Here is an 18282-nt window from a genome sequence, read left to right as displayed (position 1 = left end):
TAAGCAGAAACAATTGTGCTGCTTTCTGTGTGGGGATGTGACAACTAACAAGCTGTTCGTTCATGTCAATGACCACTGTCAAATTGTGGCCAAGAATCAGCTGGACCACCCAGTTGCTGAACGTGCCACCCAACATGATGTGCTTCACTTAAATGACTGTTTCACAGCCTGAACCATCTTCATTCTTCCTACCAACACCAGGTTTTCTGAATTGTGCATGTAGGAACTCTTCCTGCAACACATCCTTTGTTCCCATAACCCCCACCCCCTGGCCTCAAACTTCACTAGTGTCTCCCCTGTTCACACTTCAATGTTAAACGCTCCTTCTATCCTGCCAACACATCTACTAGTCTTTTTCCCTTTACTACTTCTGCCCTCTCCCTGCTCCTAACTGGCACTCCCCCTCTCCGCATAGCCTCCCAACACTGCAACCACCAACCCTATCCTGGCCCCCCACAACACCTCCCTATGTGCTTCCACAAGCAGCACGGCACAGTATCTTCCCCTCCCCCCTCCCACATGCCCCCTTCATAACCCCCTCCCACCCACCCCAGCAGCCTGCTAATAACGTCAAATGCAGTCGCAGTTGGGCGCAATCACCTGGAAGCAGTTGCCATGTATGTCAGATTTGTGCATGTGCATATGTGGTGTATTTTCTTCTTCAGAAGAAGGACTTTGTCTGATAGATTAAATATTTAAACAGCCTGTTTCTTGTGCAAGTCTGTGACTCAACACCTCCTCTATGTGATGAGTAGCAGTATGTCCCTTCCACACTTCTGTTAATTATGTCATTAAGTGACATGGAAAGTGTTATCAAATAATGATAAGAATTCTAACATTAATGTTAGGGAGTTTCATTTAATCAAAGTAATCTGTAGTAAAAGAAATATCATAGCCAGAAACAAAGAAAATGATACACTTACTTCAACACTAGATGATACTTCACAAGTTACTTGAAAAGCCAGACTTAGAATGACACTAAATTCCTTGCTCATGGTGTCCAATATTATTATAGCAAAAATCATTTTCATAGTTTAAAATAAACATAATTTAGTGCAACTGTGGGCTGTTTTTCATTTGAGAAAGGGAATGAGCGTGATTGACAATATAGATTAAAATACTTGTTCCAAAGTGGCTTGTGCTAAAACTATATAGATGTAGTAGTGATGTATGTGTATGTAGTAGTGATGTAAGTTTGGGAATCAATGCATTGTAAACATGACTGATCATATGCCCCAGTTAAATTATGTACTCTTATTTATTCCACAATGTGTAGGGATGTGCTGTAATGGAAGTGGTGACTGCATGATGAGTTAAACACTGGTTGTCGGGAAGGAGGAGGCAGTACATTTTGTAATGTTTGAGTGAATCCCAGAATATGTTCTTAAGGAACTGTCAACCTCTTCTAATTATTTTCTGAAGGGCAGTGGCTCTGATCAGAGAGATCAATTTTCCTAAATACCAATGGTAGAACCATTCATTCAATTCTTCTTTGAGAAGTTCTTTCCAGTGTGAGTTGCACTGTATGAAAATCTGAAGATGTCATTGTTGTTTGGCAGGTATATCAGGTTTTTGTTTCACTCAACTACATCTATCCTTTTTTAATAAAGATCCAGGCATATAATGGGTTCAGCACATGTTTTGGAGTGCAGCTGTAGGTCACTGTGCTTAGTAGCTCCATTGTATGGTGGTGATAAGTTGCATACTGTGACACTGTTCATCTACCAGTACTTCTCACAAGTGCTAATTTTACATGCAGTACTGGAAAATCATGGACAAAATACAAGCATAGTAATTAGTAAATGTAGCTGTTATGTGATTTTACTGTCTCATAAATTTTCCCTATGGACATAGCCATTGGATTTGATTTTTCATACCGAGAAAGTGTTCATGTTATAACCATACAGTTGTGCCAGTTTTTTGAAAATAACATAATTATGGATCTAAGTTCTCTGTAGGTAAAAAGATTTGAGAATACGTCAGTCTGAGTTTATTAAGTTTGCTGACTATACAAATCTTCATAGCAAGCTAAGATGTTAATGATTTTTTATGACTGAGATGCAATTGAGAACACGAACAGAAATTCTAGCTAACATGTTCTCTTTAACTAATGTTTAGTCAACTTTCCATCTGTATTGTAGGCAGGCATCAAAATGGTTCAATAAGTGGAATAAACAAAACATGAACTTCACTTATTGGTGTTCATGTTTGTCAATAAAGCATCACAAGATCCATGGCAATATTGAAATATTGTAAGTAGAACATTTTCAAAGACCAAGAGGGTTATGTTTGTTTGCACGTCACTTACCTATAATGGAGACATTGATTGGTGAATAAAAAACTTGAACATATGAACTTGTATCCTCTTGAAATGTGTGGCCACCCCCCCTCCCCCTCCACATATACAGATATAAGGGCAACATGAAACATTTTTGCTCTGGCCATGAAAGTTAGTATTCTTTGGATCAAAGATTCCCTAATTTCAATGTTGTTTCCTTGTTGATTAATTTACTTTGGATAAATGATTCTCCAGTGAACTCATTGCATCCCTGTAATCCAGTTCTGAAATGTTTGCAAATGCATATATATGGATGCTGTCACTTCTCCATTGGGGTGAAAAAAAAATTTTGTCTCACATTTCTAAAGACTTAGGTGGAATGAGAGGCTGCCAAATCTGGTAAACAGGGTGTACATCCCAACAATTTGTATATCAAATCCTTCAGTTCTACCAGAGGTGGGTTATTTCCTCTAAACAGTCCCAGCTTCCTGTCATGTATGACTTACACAGTATTTGCTAGTTATTGTTTTATCATTTGAATGGTAATCACATAAAGTATCCCAATTCATCTTAGAAAACACTTGCCGTAACTTATCTGACTGATGAAATTAAATTTGCCTTCTTTCAATCAGTGTCACTGATTTCCACCTTCTGTTTTCATTGCCGTTTCATTTCTAATTTCTAGCATGTGGTGGTGGATTTATGTCTGATGCACAATAACAAAGTAGCACATAAAATCAGACAAAAATTTTTAAGAGTCCAAAGATTACTGAGAAATTCATTTATCACTTGCTTTATGTATTTATGTGTCCTTTAAATAAAGTATTGTATAATGCCCAAGAGAAGTTGGACGAGTGCTTAAATACTACAGTACACAGAACAGAATCAGTGCTTGACCAAGTAATCTTTTGCATGTGACTTGAATTTATCCTTGTCAGTTATTATTTTTATGTAGCTTGGTAATATGTTATACAGTTTGATGCTGGGATGAAGAATAACTTTTTGGAATAGTGCTGCATTTGTCACTGAAATTGTATGTCATTTGTTTGTGTTCAGTTTTCTGTAGTTATTATTTTTTCTGATATTTTTTTCTTGTCCAATCTCAACATTAAAGTATTATATTTTCTGTAGCCTGAAAAGTTTATGCTTTGCTCAACAGTGTTCTCCAGCTACTACTCAATGTTGAGTGAGCATATGCAATATATATATTCATGAGTTTATTATATGAAATACAGCTCCTCATTGTTCTTATTATTAAATAAATTTTTCACATGTTGCCTCTCAGGTTCTCTTGGTGTGATTGATTAATAGAGTGCTCCCAGATTCCCAGTGTAGTAGTAGTAGTAGTAGTAGTAGTAGTAGTAGTAATTTCCATTGTATGCAGAATATATGGTGGCTGATCCAGTCATCTTCAGGTGCTGCGAGTGGTGCTGTTAGGTGGACTAACAGTCTGGAGTCCAATCAGACTGTAAACTGTTGTTGGCAGAGTTCTGCTCCCATTGCACATATGCTCGTGATCCTCTCTTGTTTTGTGAAAAGAAAATATTGCAGTTTCAGTTGAATAATTCCTTGTAAATCCATCCTGACATACCATATTATTAAGTTGTATTTATTTAAGAAATCTTACTGTCTTCTAAGTAAAAAAAATTCAAGTATTTTTTAAAAGACTGACAGTAAAGAAAATACTCTGTATCCAGAATGAATCTTTTACTCTAAAAAGGGGTGTGTGTGCTGTTTTGAAACTTCCTTTCAGAGTAAAGCTGTGTGGCAGACTGACAAGGCAAGGTTCCGGATTTGAGTCCTAGTCTGGCACATTGTTTTAATCTCTCAAGAAGTTTCAAACTGATCTGTAGTTTGTCACCACAACATGGCTTCTTTTCTTATGTAGTGGTCTCACTTTTTAAGTTGTCTGGAAAGATGACAGTAGGTAACAAAACAAACTTAAATGGTGTTTACATCAGTGGTTCAGATGTTATGTCTGCAAAAATTTCTACAATCAAATTCAGTATATTGTCTATTTCCATGCAGTGTTTAGTTTTTAGTAGCTTAATTTCTTACTTTATGTGGACTCGGCTTCAATCCTGGTACTGTCAAGGGGATTTTCTTGGCGGGAGGGCAGGTACGTGTTGCACTTATCCTTGTGATGCAAATTAAGGTGCTAGTTGATTGAGAAGTAGTGGCTCGAAGGTTGGGAAAGTTGGAAAATGGCTGAATTACTTAGCCCCTATGTAGGTAAATGCCCTCACCATATCTGTAATTCCGTGGATTTTGTGAAACGTCTCGACAACTTCAGACTGAAAGATACTGATATCCTAGTGAGCTTCGACATGGTTTCACTATTCACCAGAGTGCCTCTACCAGAGTTAGTCGAGCTTATTGAGCAGAAATTTGACGAGAAGACCACCGAACTCTTTAGGCGTGGACTGTTCGAGCTACTAACATGATGTTTACATTTTGATTACATAGTGCAGATGAAAACCGCATGAGGAAACATAAAACAAAAACAATATAATGGTTACAGTTTCACTTTTGGCCACTGACTGTCTCATACTGAATACGTACTTTAACTTTATACCGACAGCATGGTGATTAAGTAATGAGTGTTGTCCTCCAGCTGATTTATAACATATTGTCATATAGATGTTTGCATTTTGGTAGATAAGCACAGACTAAGGCCTTGTGCCTATTTACTGAAGTACATAATATGGAAAATTGCACTTTGTTAAAATATAGAGCTATCACATTTAGATACTAAGATAAAAATTACAAAGAACAAAGACACAATAGCCCATGATATGAGTTTGTTTAACCAATAGCTGTAAATTAGAAAATGGCAGAATTAATGATAATGTTCTGTTGGAGAGCAACTCATTGTGGAAGGGGATTCCCAAAATTTGCTAGACATTCTTGAGAAAGTGTTATTTTCGAATCAGAATAATTAACAAACAAACAAGTTATTTTAGTGGAAATTTGCATTTTTGTACACAGAAAAAAAATCAGGACGATGAAACTGTGTTACTGACTTTTATAAATAATTGCATTTTAAAGTTGGAAATTATGGAACATCATACATTTGAATACAAATAACTTTTGAAGTATAAAGTTTTTGTTGAATAGAGAAAAATGGGGGCTTTCTTATGAACTGTTCTAATTTGAGAAACAAATAATTTCTAGCTCATCGAAAATTTCACCTTCCCATGTTTTGTGTGTGCGGTAAATCACTAATATTTCTCAGAATAAAATATTTCCCGTTAAACTAATTATTCTATAGTCATCAGTAATGAAGAAATTACACAGTGAATAATAAAGTTTTATGAATGCCTATTTGCATAAGGAATTGGATGTTTAGAGTATCCACTAGGACAAAATAATATTGATGTCGAATGGTGTAAGAATGAATAGGATAGTTCCCCTCTTTTGTGTTATACTCTGTCTACTTAATTCTGACCACTGATTTTGTAAAATTAATGTCGTCTAATACTTTCATACACTGTAGTTTTTCTCTGTATTTGTTTGCTTTTTTCAGCTGGTGCATCTGATTGCCTCTCTTTCTGATGATTTTGCAGACATGTTTATACATCCTGATAACTGTTATAGATCCCAGTCTATGTAAATGCATACCATACTTGCCTAGGCAGTTTTAAATTATAAATTTGTTTATGTCTATGAACACTGCTATCACAATATTATTTAATGACACAATTTATCTTGCTGATGTACTTATAACTCACTAATTTCCTTTTTATAATGTTACAAATTAGTACTTAAATGAGAAAGGTTTTTAGTGAATGTGTCTCAGTGTGTATAAAGACACCTCTGTATCTATGTTTGATTTCAGAGTCAGACTGTCCTACATTATCTGGTTTTGCCTTTCTAATATTTCTTGAGCTGTTGTGTTCTATTTCCAGGTCACATACAAATTTTCCAGTTTGGAACAATGAGATTTTTCAACAGCGAATCACTTATTAATATAAATGCCATTTGGTTATCTTGCATAGTTGCAACGCTTTCTTTCCTTTCACTATGTGTCACCAACTTTAATTTATATTTTCAGAATTTTCTCTTATTGGGCTTTGTGAAAAAGCTTCTGAAACCCTACATATGTTTTTGTGTTCATTGTTCTTACTAAGTCTGGGAATCTTCGGAGTGGCATAATAAGAAAGCAATTTCTCTCAACTTGGACGGTGGTGGATTTACAGGGTGGAAGAACATTAAGGATGCTGGTACAGCCTGATGAGCTTCATGCCTCGCCATATTAATGGCAAAATTCAACCATAGTATGGTATTGTCCCATTTCAGTGGCACCTCAGAATGGTAAATAATAAGAGCAGTGGCCGGCTGTGGTGGCCAAACAGTTGTAGGCACTTCAGTACGGAAAAATGTGATGCTATGGCCACATTGAATCCTGCCTCGGGCATGGATGTGTGTGATGTCCTTAGGTTAGTTAGGTTTAAGTAGTTCTAAGTATGGGGGACTGATGACCTCAGATGTTAAGTCCCATAGTGCTTAGAGCCATTTGAACCAATAAGAGCAGTCTTAGAGTTCCTGTTAACTGTTTCCACCAAAGATGATTGAGGGGTAATAGGGGGTGGTAGTTTCTTGATGGTTGCCGTTCTAAAAACAAAATATGTGGAACTTGCGAGACACGTAAGCTGGGCTGTCATTGCTGATGAGAGTGACAGAAGGGCCAAAGATAAAATAATTTTACTAAGATGTTTTGTGCTAGTCCCTGCGGTTAACCCCTCCCCCCACTTGGCATCAACCATTCAAAATGCAAGGAGGGTCCACTGCTACGAAAATATAGTGGAATCCTCCCTGAGTCTGGGGAAGGAGACCAATATTGTCAATGAAAATACATTCCATAGCGTGTTCGGCATGGTTGGAATTCAGTAATCCACTCTTACATCTCTAACTTTGTTTTGACAACTTACTTTCTCAGCATTGTCCAACCATCCTGTTTATATATTTAAAGAGCAAGTGCTACACTGTATGTTGTTTGGTCTTCTGTATGGTTTTATAGGTGCCTAAGCTCCCACCTAACAAACACTGATGGTAATATTTAAAGATGGCTGAAATGAGATCCTGAGGCAAACAAATTTTCCAGTCACCATTGCCCTTCAATTGTAAATATACAATTCCTGTATAAGCTGGTGCCTGGACACTTCTTCCCCAGATTGAAAACGCTGTTTAATATGTAACCGCCCCTAGGTCAGAATCCTGTTGTTGTGCGAGATCACCAAACAACTCGGGCACCTCCACCCTGGTTGAACATTCAACGAACCAAAGTTTCCTCATCACCAGACACAAACATATGGCTCAGCATGTCAGCCACCCTTCCCACAAAAAATGTGCAATAAACCATGGGTAGCGAGCTGCTGCCTGCTAACTGTATAATATATGGTAATCACAGGCCACAACTGTGTAAAATATGAATAGCCAGATGTCTGAGGTACACATCATAAATCAATAAAGGCACCGAGGTACCAGAATCAAGAAGACCATACACAGCTTCGTGATTAAGACTTGTGCAAGCTTAGGGGAAGTTATGCAAACTAGCCGCACTTAGGTGATCACAGATATGAGGAACATAGATAGCTCCTCGGCATCTGTTTGTCCTCTGATGTCAGCCATTTTGCACAGATTTACATTTTCATTAATACAAGCAGGCAAAATGCCCAGGCTGCCGGCTATGGAAACACTGTCCCTTACTGTGAGTGACTTTATTAGTAACAGTAGTCTTATCAAGTGGAGGAAATCCACCTTCCCTAACATGCTCATGTCTAGCATCAGCTTGAGCAACCCCAATGACATCAGAAACCAGATGCTCTAAATCTTGATAAGTGATAGGCGTTTCCAAAAACAAAATGTGGGAGCGACCCTTGGAAAGTTGCACATCGAATGCAAGGGCAGCAGTATACATGCCCCACATGTAATCAGTTAGGGGTTCCCCAACCTGCTGTACACAAAACAAATATTCATTAATTAACTCATTCCTGACTCAAGCAGACAGTCTTTTCTGAAGGATCATGGGGCGTAGCTCACACAGATCACCATTACAGGCCAGGACATTACTCACCATATCAGTTGACAGACCGTTATGGAAAGGGCAACTAATTTGGTGTACCAAGTCTGGTTAACGGTATCTTGGCAAGGTTATCTATGCCCTTGATAATTCTAAGAAATGAATTGGGAAGTTTGGCAAAACATGCATATTTCATTGGACAGGACTGTAAGTCTCTCCTAGACACTCTTCTGCTGGGCGACTCCCAGCACTTTCGTGGGACCCTCGGTCCTGTTCTAAGCCATTTAACTTTCTGTGCACAGGCATTACTGTGACCAATAATTTATGCACTTGAGCCTTAGAGAGGACATCAGAAAATAAGGACCACAAGTCTTCCACTCAGCTCAACAAATGTGCAATCTGCGCTTCCAGACGAAAAGTTTGTGCGTGAGGGGGAGTAGTATCAGAAATTAACTCAACATTTTTGTGTACGTCTACCAAGGAAGTTGAGCAACTCGCTAGCATGGTATTCACCTAGCCTACATTCTCTTCCATGACGTGCATGGGAAGCATGACTGCTGCACAGACACTTGCATAACTCACTGATGTCACCGTCCTCACTTTGGCCCCAGAGTCACAACTTGTACTTGAACTGCTCTTTCCTGAGAGTCTCCACTCTGGTCACAGTACGAGCTTCCATGTTGCATAGTGTGCCTGAAACAACGATCAACAGTGAACAGTTTCCACGTAATAACATGTAATTTACAATAAAGAAGAAAATAGCATTAAGAAAGAAAGAAAAACATGTGTGTTCAATGAGAGGAGGATAAGGCCAGAACATAACCACAATATAGCTACCAAAATTGACACACGCAACAAGAGCTTATATCTTAGGACATCAACCAACAGGATCTAGAGGAAGGGCTGAGGGAACACTATTGGACATTATTTGTTGCCAAATACTCCCAACAATACACTTAAAAAGGGCGTTAAATGTGAAACACTGGGAGCAGAACAGTTTAGATGCTCTTTGAAGGTTATTCTTTTCCCTAAAAATTACCAATTCATCAAAACATTAATTTTTCAATAATTTACTTCGGAACTCATACCGAGGCCACACGTGAGGTCAGGGCTAAAACCCACTGATAACACAGCAGACCACAGACGTACCTGTAGATATCAGGAACCCCCCCCCCAAGCAACAAGAAGCTGAGAGAGGATAGGTAATGCACTGCAACATATACAGCAAAGATCTCTTGAGCAGCGAACAGATTGTATAAAGCCAAAGCCTGTGCCCCGGCTCTAGAAGAAATCCAATAACTAATAATAAGTTCCCCCAAAAATTTTAAAAACATTTACTCTAAACGTAAGCCAATTTCCCCATGAGAGAGAGTTGAGGACGTACTGCAAATCCTTTCAAAATCACATTAAGAGAAAATGAGGGAGTGCAGAACAACAAAAATTGATAAACCAAGTAAAAGGCCAGCATCCAGCTGCTTCAAACACAACCAGCAGCAGGGAATGGAGAGAAGCCAATGGAGAGTGTACAAATAGCGCTCACCATAACCACAGGGAATCTGATCCGGGCTCCGTTCATAACCAAGGAACCCGAAGAAGGCACTGGCTCAGTGCCCAGCAAAATCATGCTGTGAAAGTGTCCCAGTCATGTAGTGCAGAAGGGGAGACAACCACACAATCACACCATATTCTCTGGGAGGAACCTGAGTAATTCCAAACAAGGACAGCTAGATCAGGACCGTGCTGGCCCAGCATGAAGTGTCAACAGCTGTATTGCACTGCATGGAGAGTGCCAACTGCTATCACGCACGCCAGAATAATGATGCATTAGCGATGCTGACCAATTGCTCTCCAGGAAGCCCCTATGTTTCACTGGACACACCATCCACCGTAACTGCCCAGTTCCAACAATCCCCTTCCTTTTTGTACAACCCACTTCCTCCACTCCACCAGAGAGAAAAACAAAAACCCTCTGACTGTCAAAGACATTGTTCAACTTGCCAGGCACGAGCTATTATTGAACTAGGTGCACAACTCGTTAGCTCCAATGATACGCGATTGCATCATGTCTTATGCACTTGCATTTGTTCAACTTCTAGCTAATTCTGATGGTGAGCTCATAACTCCTTACAAAAGTGCATACTTTTACATTCTGAAAACAGCTTGTGTATGATGGAATGTAGCTATTTATTATTTTGAATGCAATAGGTTGCTTTGTAATTCTGGTAAAAAAAATTTGCCAGCGTTCATTACGTCACTGCTACCTGAAAGGTGATGATCACTTTTTTTAAACATTGCACAGAGTCTTTAATGAAACTGTATAATATACAGGCCATATTTTCAGGACTGGCCCACATTCTTATAATAATGTGTGAGCTGTTCAGAATACGTCAATTTTGAATTGACGAAATTTGAAAGATAGTCTTAAGTTATTAGCCACAATAAAAACTATCTATTTTCACAAATACATAAAATCAGATCAGACAGGATGTAACCTATACATAATGTAAACAGTTTCATGAATTATCGTATAAACCAATATGTATTATATGACGAATATACTGTATTTTAACTTAAGTGAAATAATTTTATGATTGAAAGGAAACATTTTTGAAAGTGTTTAAAGCCTTTTCAGTTGTTTCTATGAGTGGACGATACTTACTTGAGGAAAGTTTTCTCCATTTATTGCATGTTATTATCACTTCTTCCATAATGCAAAGAAATAGAATTATTATGAAGTTTGTTGCTTATTTGTGATGTATGTATTGAGAAACAAATACAACTCATTTCCAGACAAGCTCCAACAGATTTTGACATGGAGGAAGGTATCGAGATGTTAATTGAACGACTGGCTGTTCCAAATTTGTGGTTGCAACCTTCTGTTATTCCTACAGATTATGTGAAGGAGCTACCATTATGGCGCTTCAGAATTCCTAGTACATCAAGGTAATGAAATAATTTCTTACAAACATAGTCTATCCTGTACAAAAATAAATTATTTAGAATATCTGGGAGAGAAAAACAACCCCATAATGACTAAAAGAAACTGTGCAGATTTCTCCAGCTAGAAATACTCAAGAATGTTTGATTCTGCATTTTTAATCATTGTTCATTGAGAAAGCATTTCTTCCGAAAAGTATTTGTATTAGAAAGACAAGTACTGAGTCTTTAATTTTACTGAAATTTTAAAATGGGTACCATTATAATAATAAATTTTGAATATAATTTCATAACTAGTTAGTAGATTTTCAAGAGATAGAAGTTTGATTACTGTTGAGAACCATGCTCCCACTGCACTGCACTGCAAGACAACCAAACTACACAGTTTTATCTTTTCATTCAATTTAATAATTGTTTTGTACCTTTCAAAAATTGTAGTTTTTTGGGGATATTGTTAAATGAATGGATGTTAATTTTTGTATTCATATAAAAACTGACCAACATTGAATGCACAACTGTAGAAGAGAAATGGAATTATTTTTGGAATCGTCTTCTGAATCAGTCACCCTGAACTGATCAGAAGGTGAATGTGAGGGAGAGACAGGATGCAGATTATTTCTTTGGAACAGAAAACTGTTCAATCACCTTTCATAATAAAACTGAAATTTATTTAATTTCATAGTTACCTGATATTAGACAGAATTTCCACACATATTATTGAATTGTCACTGTCTCATCACTAAACTTTGAACTGTTTTACATTGGAAATTAAGTGTTTTTTGTTGTGTTTGCAGTAATTGTCACCTTCAATTATAATATTGGTCCAGTCAGGCCATATTCAATCACACGCTGTGTGTTAATTACAATGGAAAATTAATTTCATTTCCAGATTAATAATTTGTCAGGAAGTCCTGGTATCCATGCGGAAAACTGATTTTTACCTAGTAATAAAAGTGAAATGTTAAGGAACTTTTTAACATTTGAAGATTTTTTAAATGTAGTTGTTACATAAGTATAAACAAAATGGTGTATTGAGTTCTTACAGTGTCTGTTGCTTGGTCATGCCATCTGTGGAATGCCCACTGGCCTTGGAGAGGTTTGCCATCAGATTTGGTTTTAGAGCTACCAGATCAATATGCCATTGCTTTGATGCAAGTGCAGTGTTCATTACAAATCACTTAAAAGTTTCCAATTACAGATTGCTTCAGTATATGTTGAAGACACATGCTACGTCTATTTCATACGTTTGCAGTAGCTGATGTATTTGAGAACTCCATTTGCCATTTGAAAAATTTAAAGCCTGTCCATGTAGAGAACTGTTTTAAAGCACATGTTCTTACGTGAATATGTTTCACATCAAATTACTAAATGAGTTGGCTTCTCAGATCAGCTATGAGCACATTATCACCATATCTTTCCCAGACCAAAATTTTCTTATTGCTCTTGTACTAACATTCACACTGTGACATAAGAAAACTGTCTACCCATTAGGGATGAGTCAGTAATGTGGGTCATCTGATCTCAAATGTCTTATTTGAAACGTATGTAAATTATACAGTCAAGGCAAAGTTAGTCAGAGTTATTCTTGCTATCAAAAAAGAAAGCTTCTGTTATGTGCTTCTTATCCATTGCTTTACATAACAGCTCAAACATATGCAGCGATCGATCGATTGTGCTGTGTTCTAGGTGGAAGCCAAACTGCTCAGGTTTGTTGTGAAGGTACTTAACTGGTAAGTCAAGATCTTTCTGCAAGAGTGTCAGAAATGAAACAGCAAGCTAGCTTTGGGGAAGGAGGGAGATTCTTATTAGGTCTATCTACGATTACTAACTGGTCAGTTTTTGGGGCTGTTTGAAAGATGTGATAAGGCACTGATTGGAAGTCATGTCATAGTTGATTGCAAGAATGAGAAGGGGCTTTTGGTGTGGGACAAGGTACTTATTCTATAAATATGTGGTGTAACTACACAAGAGGTACTGTAAAATAAGAAATAATTTTATTGATGTACTGCTTGCTAGTGGTGTCCAGAGGGCGCAGTATATCAGTGATCTGTCCTGTCGCCATTATTATATGTGGGCCTGAGGAAGGCAACAGGATCAACAGCAAAATATTATGCCCTCTGGATGCAAAAAGCCTGCAGCACACCCATGGATTATTTTGTCTTCAAATACACTGGGAGAAACTGGAAGATCGTTAATTCTGGTGTTACCTTGATTTCCCTTGGTAGAGCCACTTGTTGAGCATTTCTAATCGCATGCCTTTCAGTCATCATTGTCAGTTGTGCAAGTTCAAAAATGTGAACCCCCAGGAACATGCGAGTAGTTCTGCTTTATATTTGTGTAAGTAAACTAATCTGTTTGCCTTGAGTTCTGTGTGGTCTTCCACACACAATTTATATGTAATTATCCATCTAGAATTGTTTTAGTATGTTCGTATATTGATATTTTTATATTCAACTGTTTGATTTTGATAATATGTACACATTTGCTATTTTTGGTGATGTTTACAAAGTAAATCAGTGGAAGTGTCATCCTTCTGTGCAGCTCTGAAAATACAAAGTGCTGCAAATCCAATAACCAGTTGCAGTTAAAGGTTCCTGACACTCACTGTGTTGACTCTCCAGAAACAGTAGCACGTATGATGGATGGTGAAGAACCAGGACCTCGTTTTAGGGAGCCAAACTTGCCTCATCAGAATAATGAATGCAAATGTGTACCTGCTGCAAGGTAAATATAACTACCTCACTGTCATTGATATAATGCTGATTTACTTCACACTACAGTTTTTATTTTCTTCCTAACATATGCTTTTTAAATGTATTACCAGGGAAGAAAGCTCAGAAAGTGAGGAAAGTACAAGTGCTTCTTCTCCTGAGGAGAATACCATTTTAGGCACAATGGGTTGTTGGTGGGAATCAGTTCCGCCAGGAATGTTGTTGGCTTTGGACTGCGCTGTCTGCCTGGAACCATATGCTGATGGTGCAATACTTTGTGGATTGCCATGTGGACATAGCTACCACCAGCCCTGTATATTTACTTGGCTGTCAAGGGATAACCATCATTGCCCTGTCTGCCGTTGGCCAGCTTATCGCAACAAGGTGCATCATCCTCATGCAGACTGAATAACGTTGCAAATGGAACTTTCATTAAGGTACAGGGTTATATACTTGTTGTTTACCCTCATTAATTTAGTTTCAATCTCTCTCTCTTCCTTCTATTTCCATTCAAGTGACTGAGTTATTTCTCATATAGCTTATATTCTATTGGTGGTGCTAGGGAAAGACACTGGACTTTTAGTTGGGAGTATGATGGTTGAAACTCCTATCCAAGCATTCAGATTTAGATTTTCCTTAGTTTCCTCTAAATCAATTGTCACAAGTGACAGGATGTTTCCTTTGAGAATAAAGTGGCAGTCTTCCTACCCCGTCCTTCCCTATTCCAAGCTTCTGCTCCAGCTGTAATGAGCACATCATCAATAGCATGTTAAAACATAATTTGCCTTATTATTCTGTTTGGTTTCCTCAGATATGCTTAATGATCTTTTAGCCATATGTTCTGGATTGCAATTTATTATGAGGTAACCACATCTTAACAATAAATATATACGTGTCAATGTTTTCTACGCCCATTTACACAGAACTGTTGCTATCTCAAGCTCTCATTATTCTGAACTACTTAGAAGAAACTGATGTAGCACTATCACATTATTTTATTCACCATAAGACTCAATGCTGTATTGGAATTATGTCAAGAAAAATATCTGCAACTACACCTGTACTTCGCAAGCCACTATGAAGTGTTTGGCGAAGGGTAAGTCCCATTGTACCAGTTGCCAAGGTTTCTACCCATATATGGAGCAGGGGAAGAATAATTGCTTACAGTCCTCCATGTGTGCTGAAATTAATCTAATTACGTCTTCACAATCCCTACAGGAGTGATACAATGGGGGATTGATGTGTATTGTTAGAGTCACCACTTAAAGGCAGTTCTTGAAACTAAGTACGAAGGCTTTTACAGGTTAGTTTTCATTTTGTATTTCCAGTTGAATGTTCCACAATTTTTGGGAGCATATTTCTTCATATAAACTTCAAGCTCACTTTTGTTTGCAATTAGTTCTACAGTTGACTTTGATAGTTTGTATCTCAAAATGTCACATTTTTATTTACACACAAAATAAAATCATGTGAAGTATTTAATAGTCTAAAGTCAGTGTACAAATCCAGCATATGCTTCTGTTGTGCTCATATTGGGTACCATGTAACTAGAATCCCTTGTAACATACTTGGATACAATCCAGGCAAAACCTCGGAAAGAGAGAGAAAGTACACTAAGGTAAGTGTTTTGTTAATTTCCTTTCTAGCATCTGATGGTCCAATGAATGTAACTGGCAGTTGCTCATATGCTATTGGGCTGGTATGATATAGCAGTCTGACATCGTTCTTGCATTGCTACCTGACTACTGTGGGGCTTGTTAGTAAATATAACATTTGGAAAGCCAAATTACAACTTCACAGACAAAAATAAATTATTTGTGCCACTCTTTCATAGCTTCACAACAGAATTCAAGGCGTGTTCAGAAAGTAAGTGTGCTAGGGTTTTATATTTTTTTTAGAAAAAGTGTATTTGCAAAACAATAATTAGGTGATATTGTTGATACACTTGTTGACAATTTTTCCATATGATCGCCATCCCGTTCAGTGCATGTAGTGAGCTCCGGCACAAGCTTCGTTATGCCCTCCTTGAAGAACTCTCTTGCTAGTTCCTTTCCACCACTTTAGAACCTCTTTCTGCACCTGTTCATCAGGTGAAAATTTAATTGCACTTTATGTGCCTTCAGGGGAGGTGGAAAGATGACAATCTGAAGTTGGGGGATATTGAGGCTGGTTCAAAACAACCAAATGACTCCAAAATCACCTTGATGGCTAAGGCTATGTGAGGATGGGTGTTGTGCAACAAGCACACTCTTCTTGTCCGCATTCCCCTCTTTTTATTTTGAATGCTACTTTTGGGTTTTTTAAGCTCTTAAAATATCACTGTGCATTGATGGTATCCCAAAGGCAGAAATTCAACAAAAATTATTCGTTTTTGATCTCAAAACACATAGGCCATGATTTTTTGCCCAAAATTGTGATTTGCATTTTTTGGAAGATGGGGAATTGGTATGATGCCACTGTGACAACTGTCCTTTTGTCTGTCATGTCATGAGCCACTCACGTTCCATCCCTAAGCATAGTAGAGCTCAGAAAATCCTTACATACCAATTCAAGTCACTCAAGAAACTTGCTGGTACTGTTGACTGATTTTTCTTGTGCTGTTCTGTCAGCTGTTTTGCGATCCAACTTGTGCACAGTTTCTGGTATCCCATCATTTCTGCGAGTGTCTCGTATAAGGGAGTTCTGGAGGCTCATGAAAACACCACAGAAATTTTACCCACTGTCAATTGACTGTCTTCACAAACAGTTTCCTTGATTTTTTTGCACCAAGTCATCTATCAGAATGGAAAGTCTTCCACTCCTCTCTCTGTCATGTACGTTAGTTCGATCTCCACTCGACTCCCTACACCACTTAAACACACTTGTTCTGTTCACAACACCTTCACCGTAAACTGTTTTGATTTGTTAAAAAAATGTTGGTGGGTATTTTTCCTTCAATGAGTAGGAAGCCGATCACAGCATTTCAGGCAACTGTACACTACAGCATGAGTTTATGTACTACCATGTTCCTGCAATGTTTGCTATGGTCAGGAGATTGCTCTCTACCATTCAGTGTTGCCAACCCTCAAGAAACTAAAATCACTGCTGGTTATGGATACACTACTTATTTTCTGAATTTACTTCATATATAATAAAGTACCAAAACAATTACAAAATGTTGCTTGATTGCGGAAGTTTGAATCTAGATCTCAGTTTTAGAACTCTACCTGTTAGCTCCTTCTTAAGAAAGTATAAGGGGAAAAATGCAATATAAACATACAAATACAGGATCGCTGAACTGAATGACGACCATTTCTGTGCCCCTTGTGCAGCTGCCAAATGAGCTTCAGCGAGTACTTCCGCTATACGTATATTCTAGGACACATTTTCTGTGCATTACCTTCCAAGGGTCGTGAGTCAGTGTATTAAAGTGTTATAAACTACAATGTGAATCCTTTAATCTTAAATTGTAAAGTCGACTGCACTGCAACACCTAATTTTTGTAATTCATTAAGTTTTATAGTTCACAATTAATAGGTACCTAACTCTAATGCAGCTCTTGTAAGCAGTCCAATTGTGAGGACAGAAATTGCTGACCTGGAAGCCAAGTGAGTTTCCTGTCTGGTCTCTCCAGGCAACAAAGAAAGGAACAACACTGTTGTGGCATCTCACCATAATAATATTGTGTCATTCGATCGAAACAATGTGACATCCCAACAGTGCAGTGTGAAAGTGAATTTTCTGAGGGAACATTTGCAGCCAAGGATGCACAACAGATCTGAAGCCATTGAATAGGGAATACAGCAGAAGTTAATCCAAAAGTCAGTGACACACTGAACATAACTTCAAGCCTTCCTAGTAAACTCAACAGAAATCTGAAAATTTGCTGCCACAATGTCCAGTCCTTACGCAATAAAACTAAAGAATTAAAAATTCTGCTAACTAATGAGGCCAGTGAGCTCTCAGTAGTGTGCCTTGCAGAACACTGGGTTTGCAATGTTGTAGTGAATTTATTCACTGTGAGTTTTATAGTTCTGTGAAACTACTAGAGAACCAGTGATAAATGTGGTAGGGTAGCCATCTTCATAAAAAAAGGTATTGAATCTGACTCACTATTAACCCTAAAGGAAATAGCAGCAGACAGTCTTTGAAAGTGCTGCAATAAAACTTAAAAATTACAAATCTAAATCTCATTACACCTATAGTTTACTTCCCCCTGTCCCCTTTCAGTAATATTAATGATTTAATTTTTTTACTTATTTATCATAATCAATTTTTCAGGAAAACCTGCAGCTGTGTCATTCATGATTTACAAAATAACTGCACTAGTTACTTACTTTTTTATGCTTAGCACA

The 18282-nt window shown here is 37.8% G+C and overlaps 1 protein-coding gene across 1 annotated transcript in view; it reads left to right on the top strand.

Moving 5' to 3' along the window:
• LOC126273510 (E3 ubiquitin-protein ligase RNF103-like) overlaps positions 1-18282 on the top strand; it is a 130578-nt gene that overhangs the window by 94865 nt on the left and 17431 nt on the right. Inside the window, exons 8-10 of the mRNA XM_049977039.1 lie at positions 11091-11243; positions 13779-13961; positions 14062-14385. Coding sequence (XP_049832996.1) covers positions 11091-11243; positions 13779-13961; positions 14062-14356 — 631 coding nt within the window. The 3' untranslated portion in view covers positions 14357-14385. The remainder of the gene's footprint in view (positions 1-11090; positions 11244-13778; positions 13962-14061; positions 14386-18282) is intronic.

The sequence above is a fragment of the Schistocerca gregaria genome, chromosome 1, assembly GCF_023897955.1.
Source record: "Schistocerca gregaria isolate iqSchGreg1 chromosome 1, iqSchGreg1.2, whole genome shotgun sequence".
NCBI lineage: Eukaryota > Metazoa > Arthropoda > Insecta > Orthoptera > Acrididae > Schistocerca > Schistocerca gregaria.
Note: the sequence above shows the minus strand (reverse complement) of the source record. Positions and strands in the feature narration are given on the sequence as shown.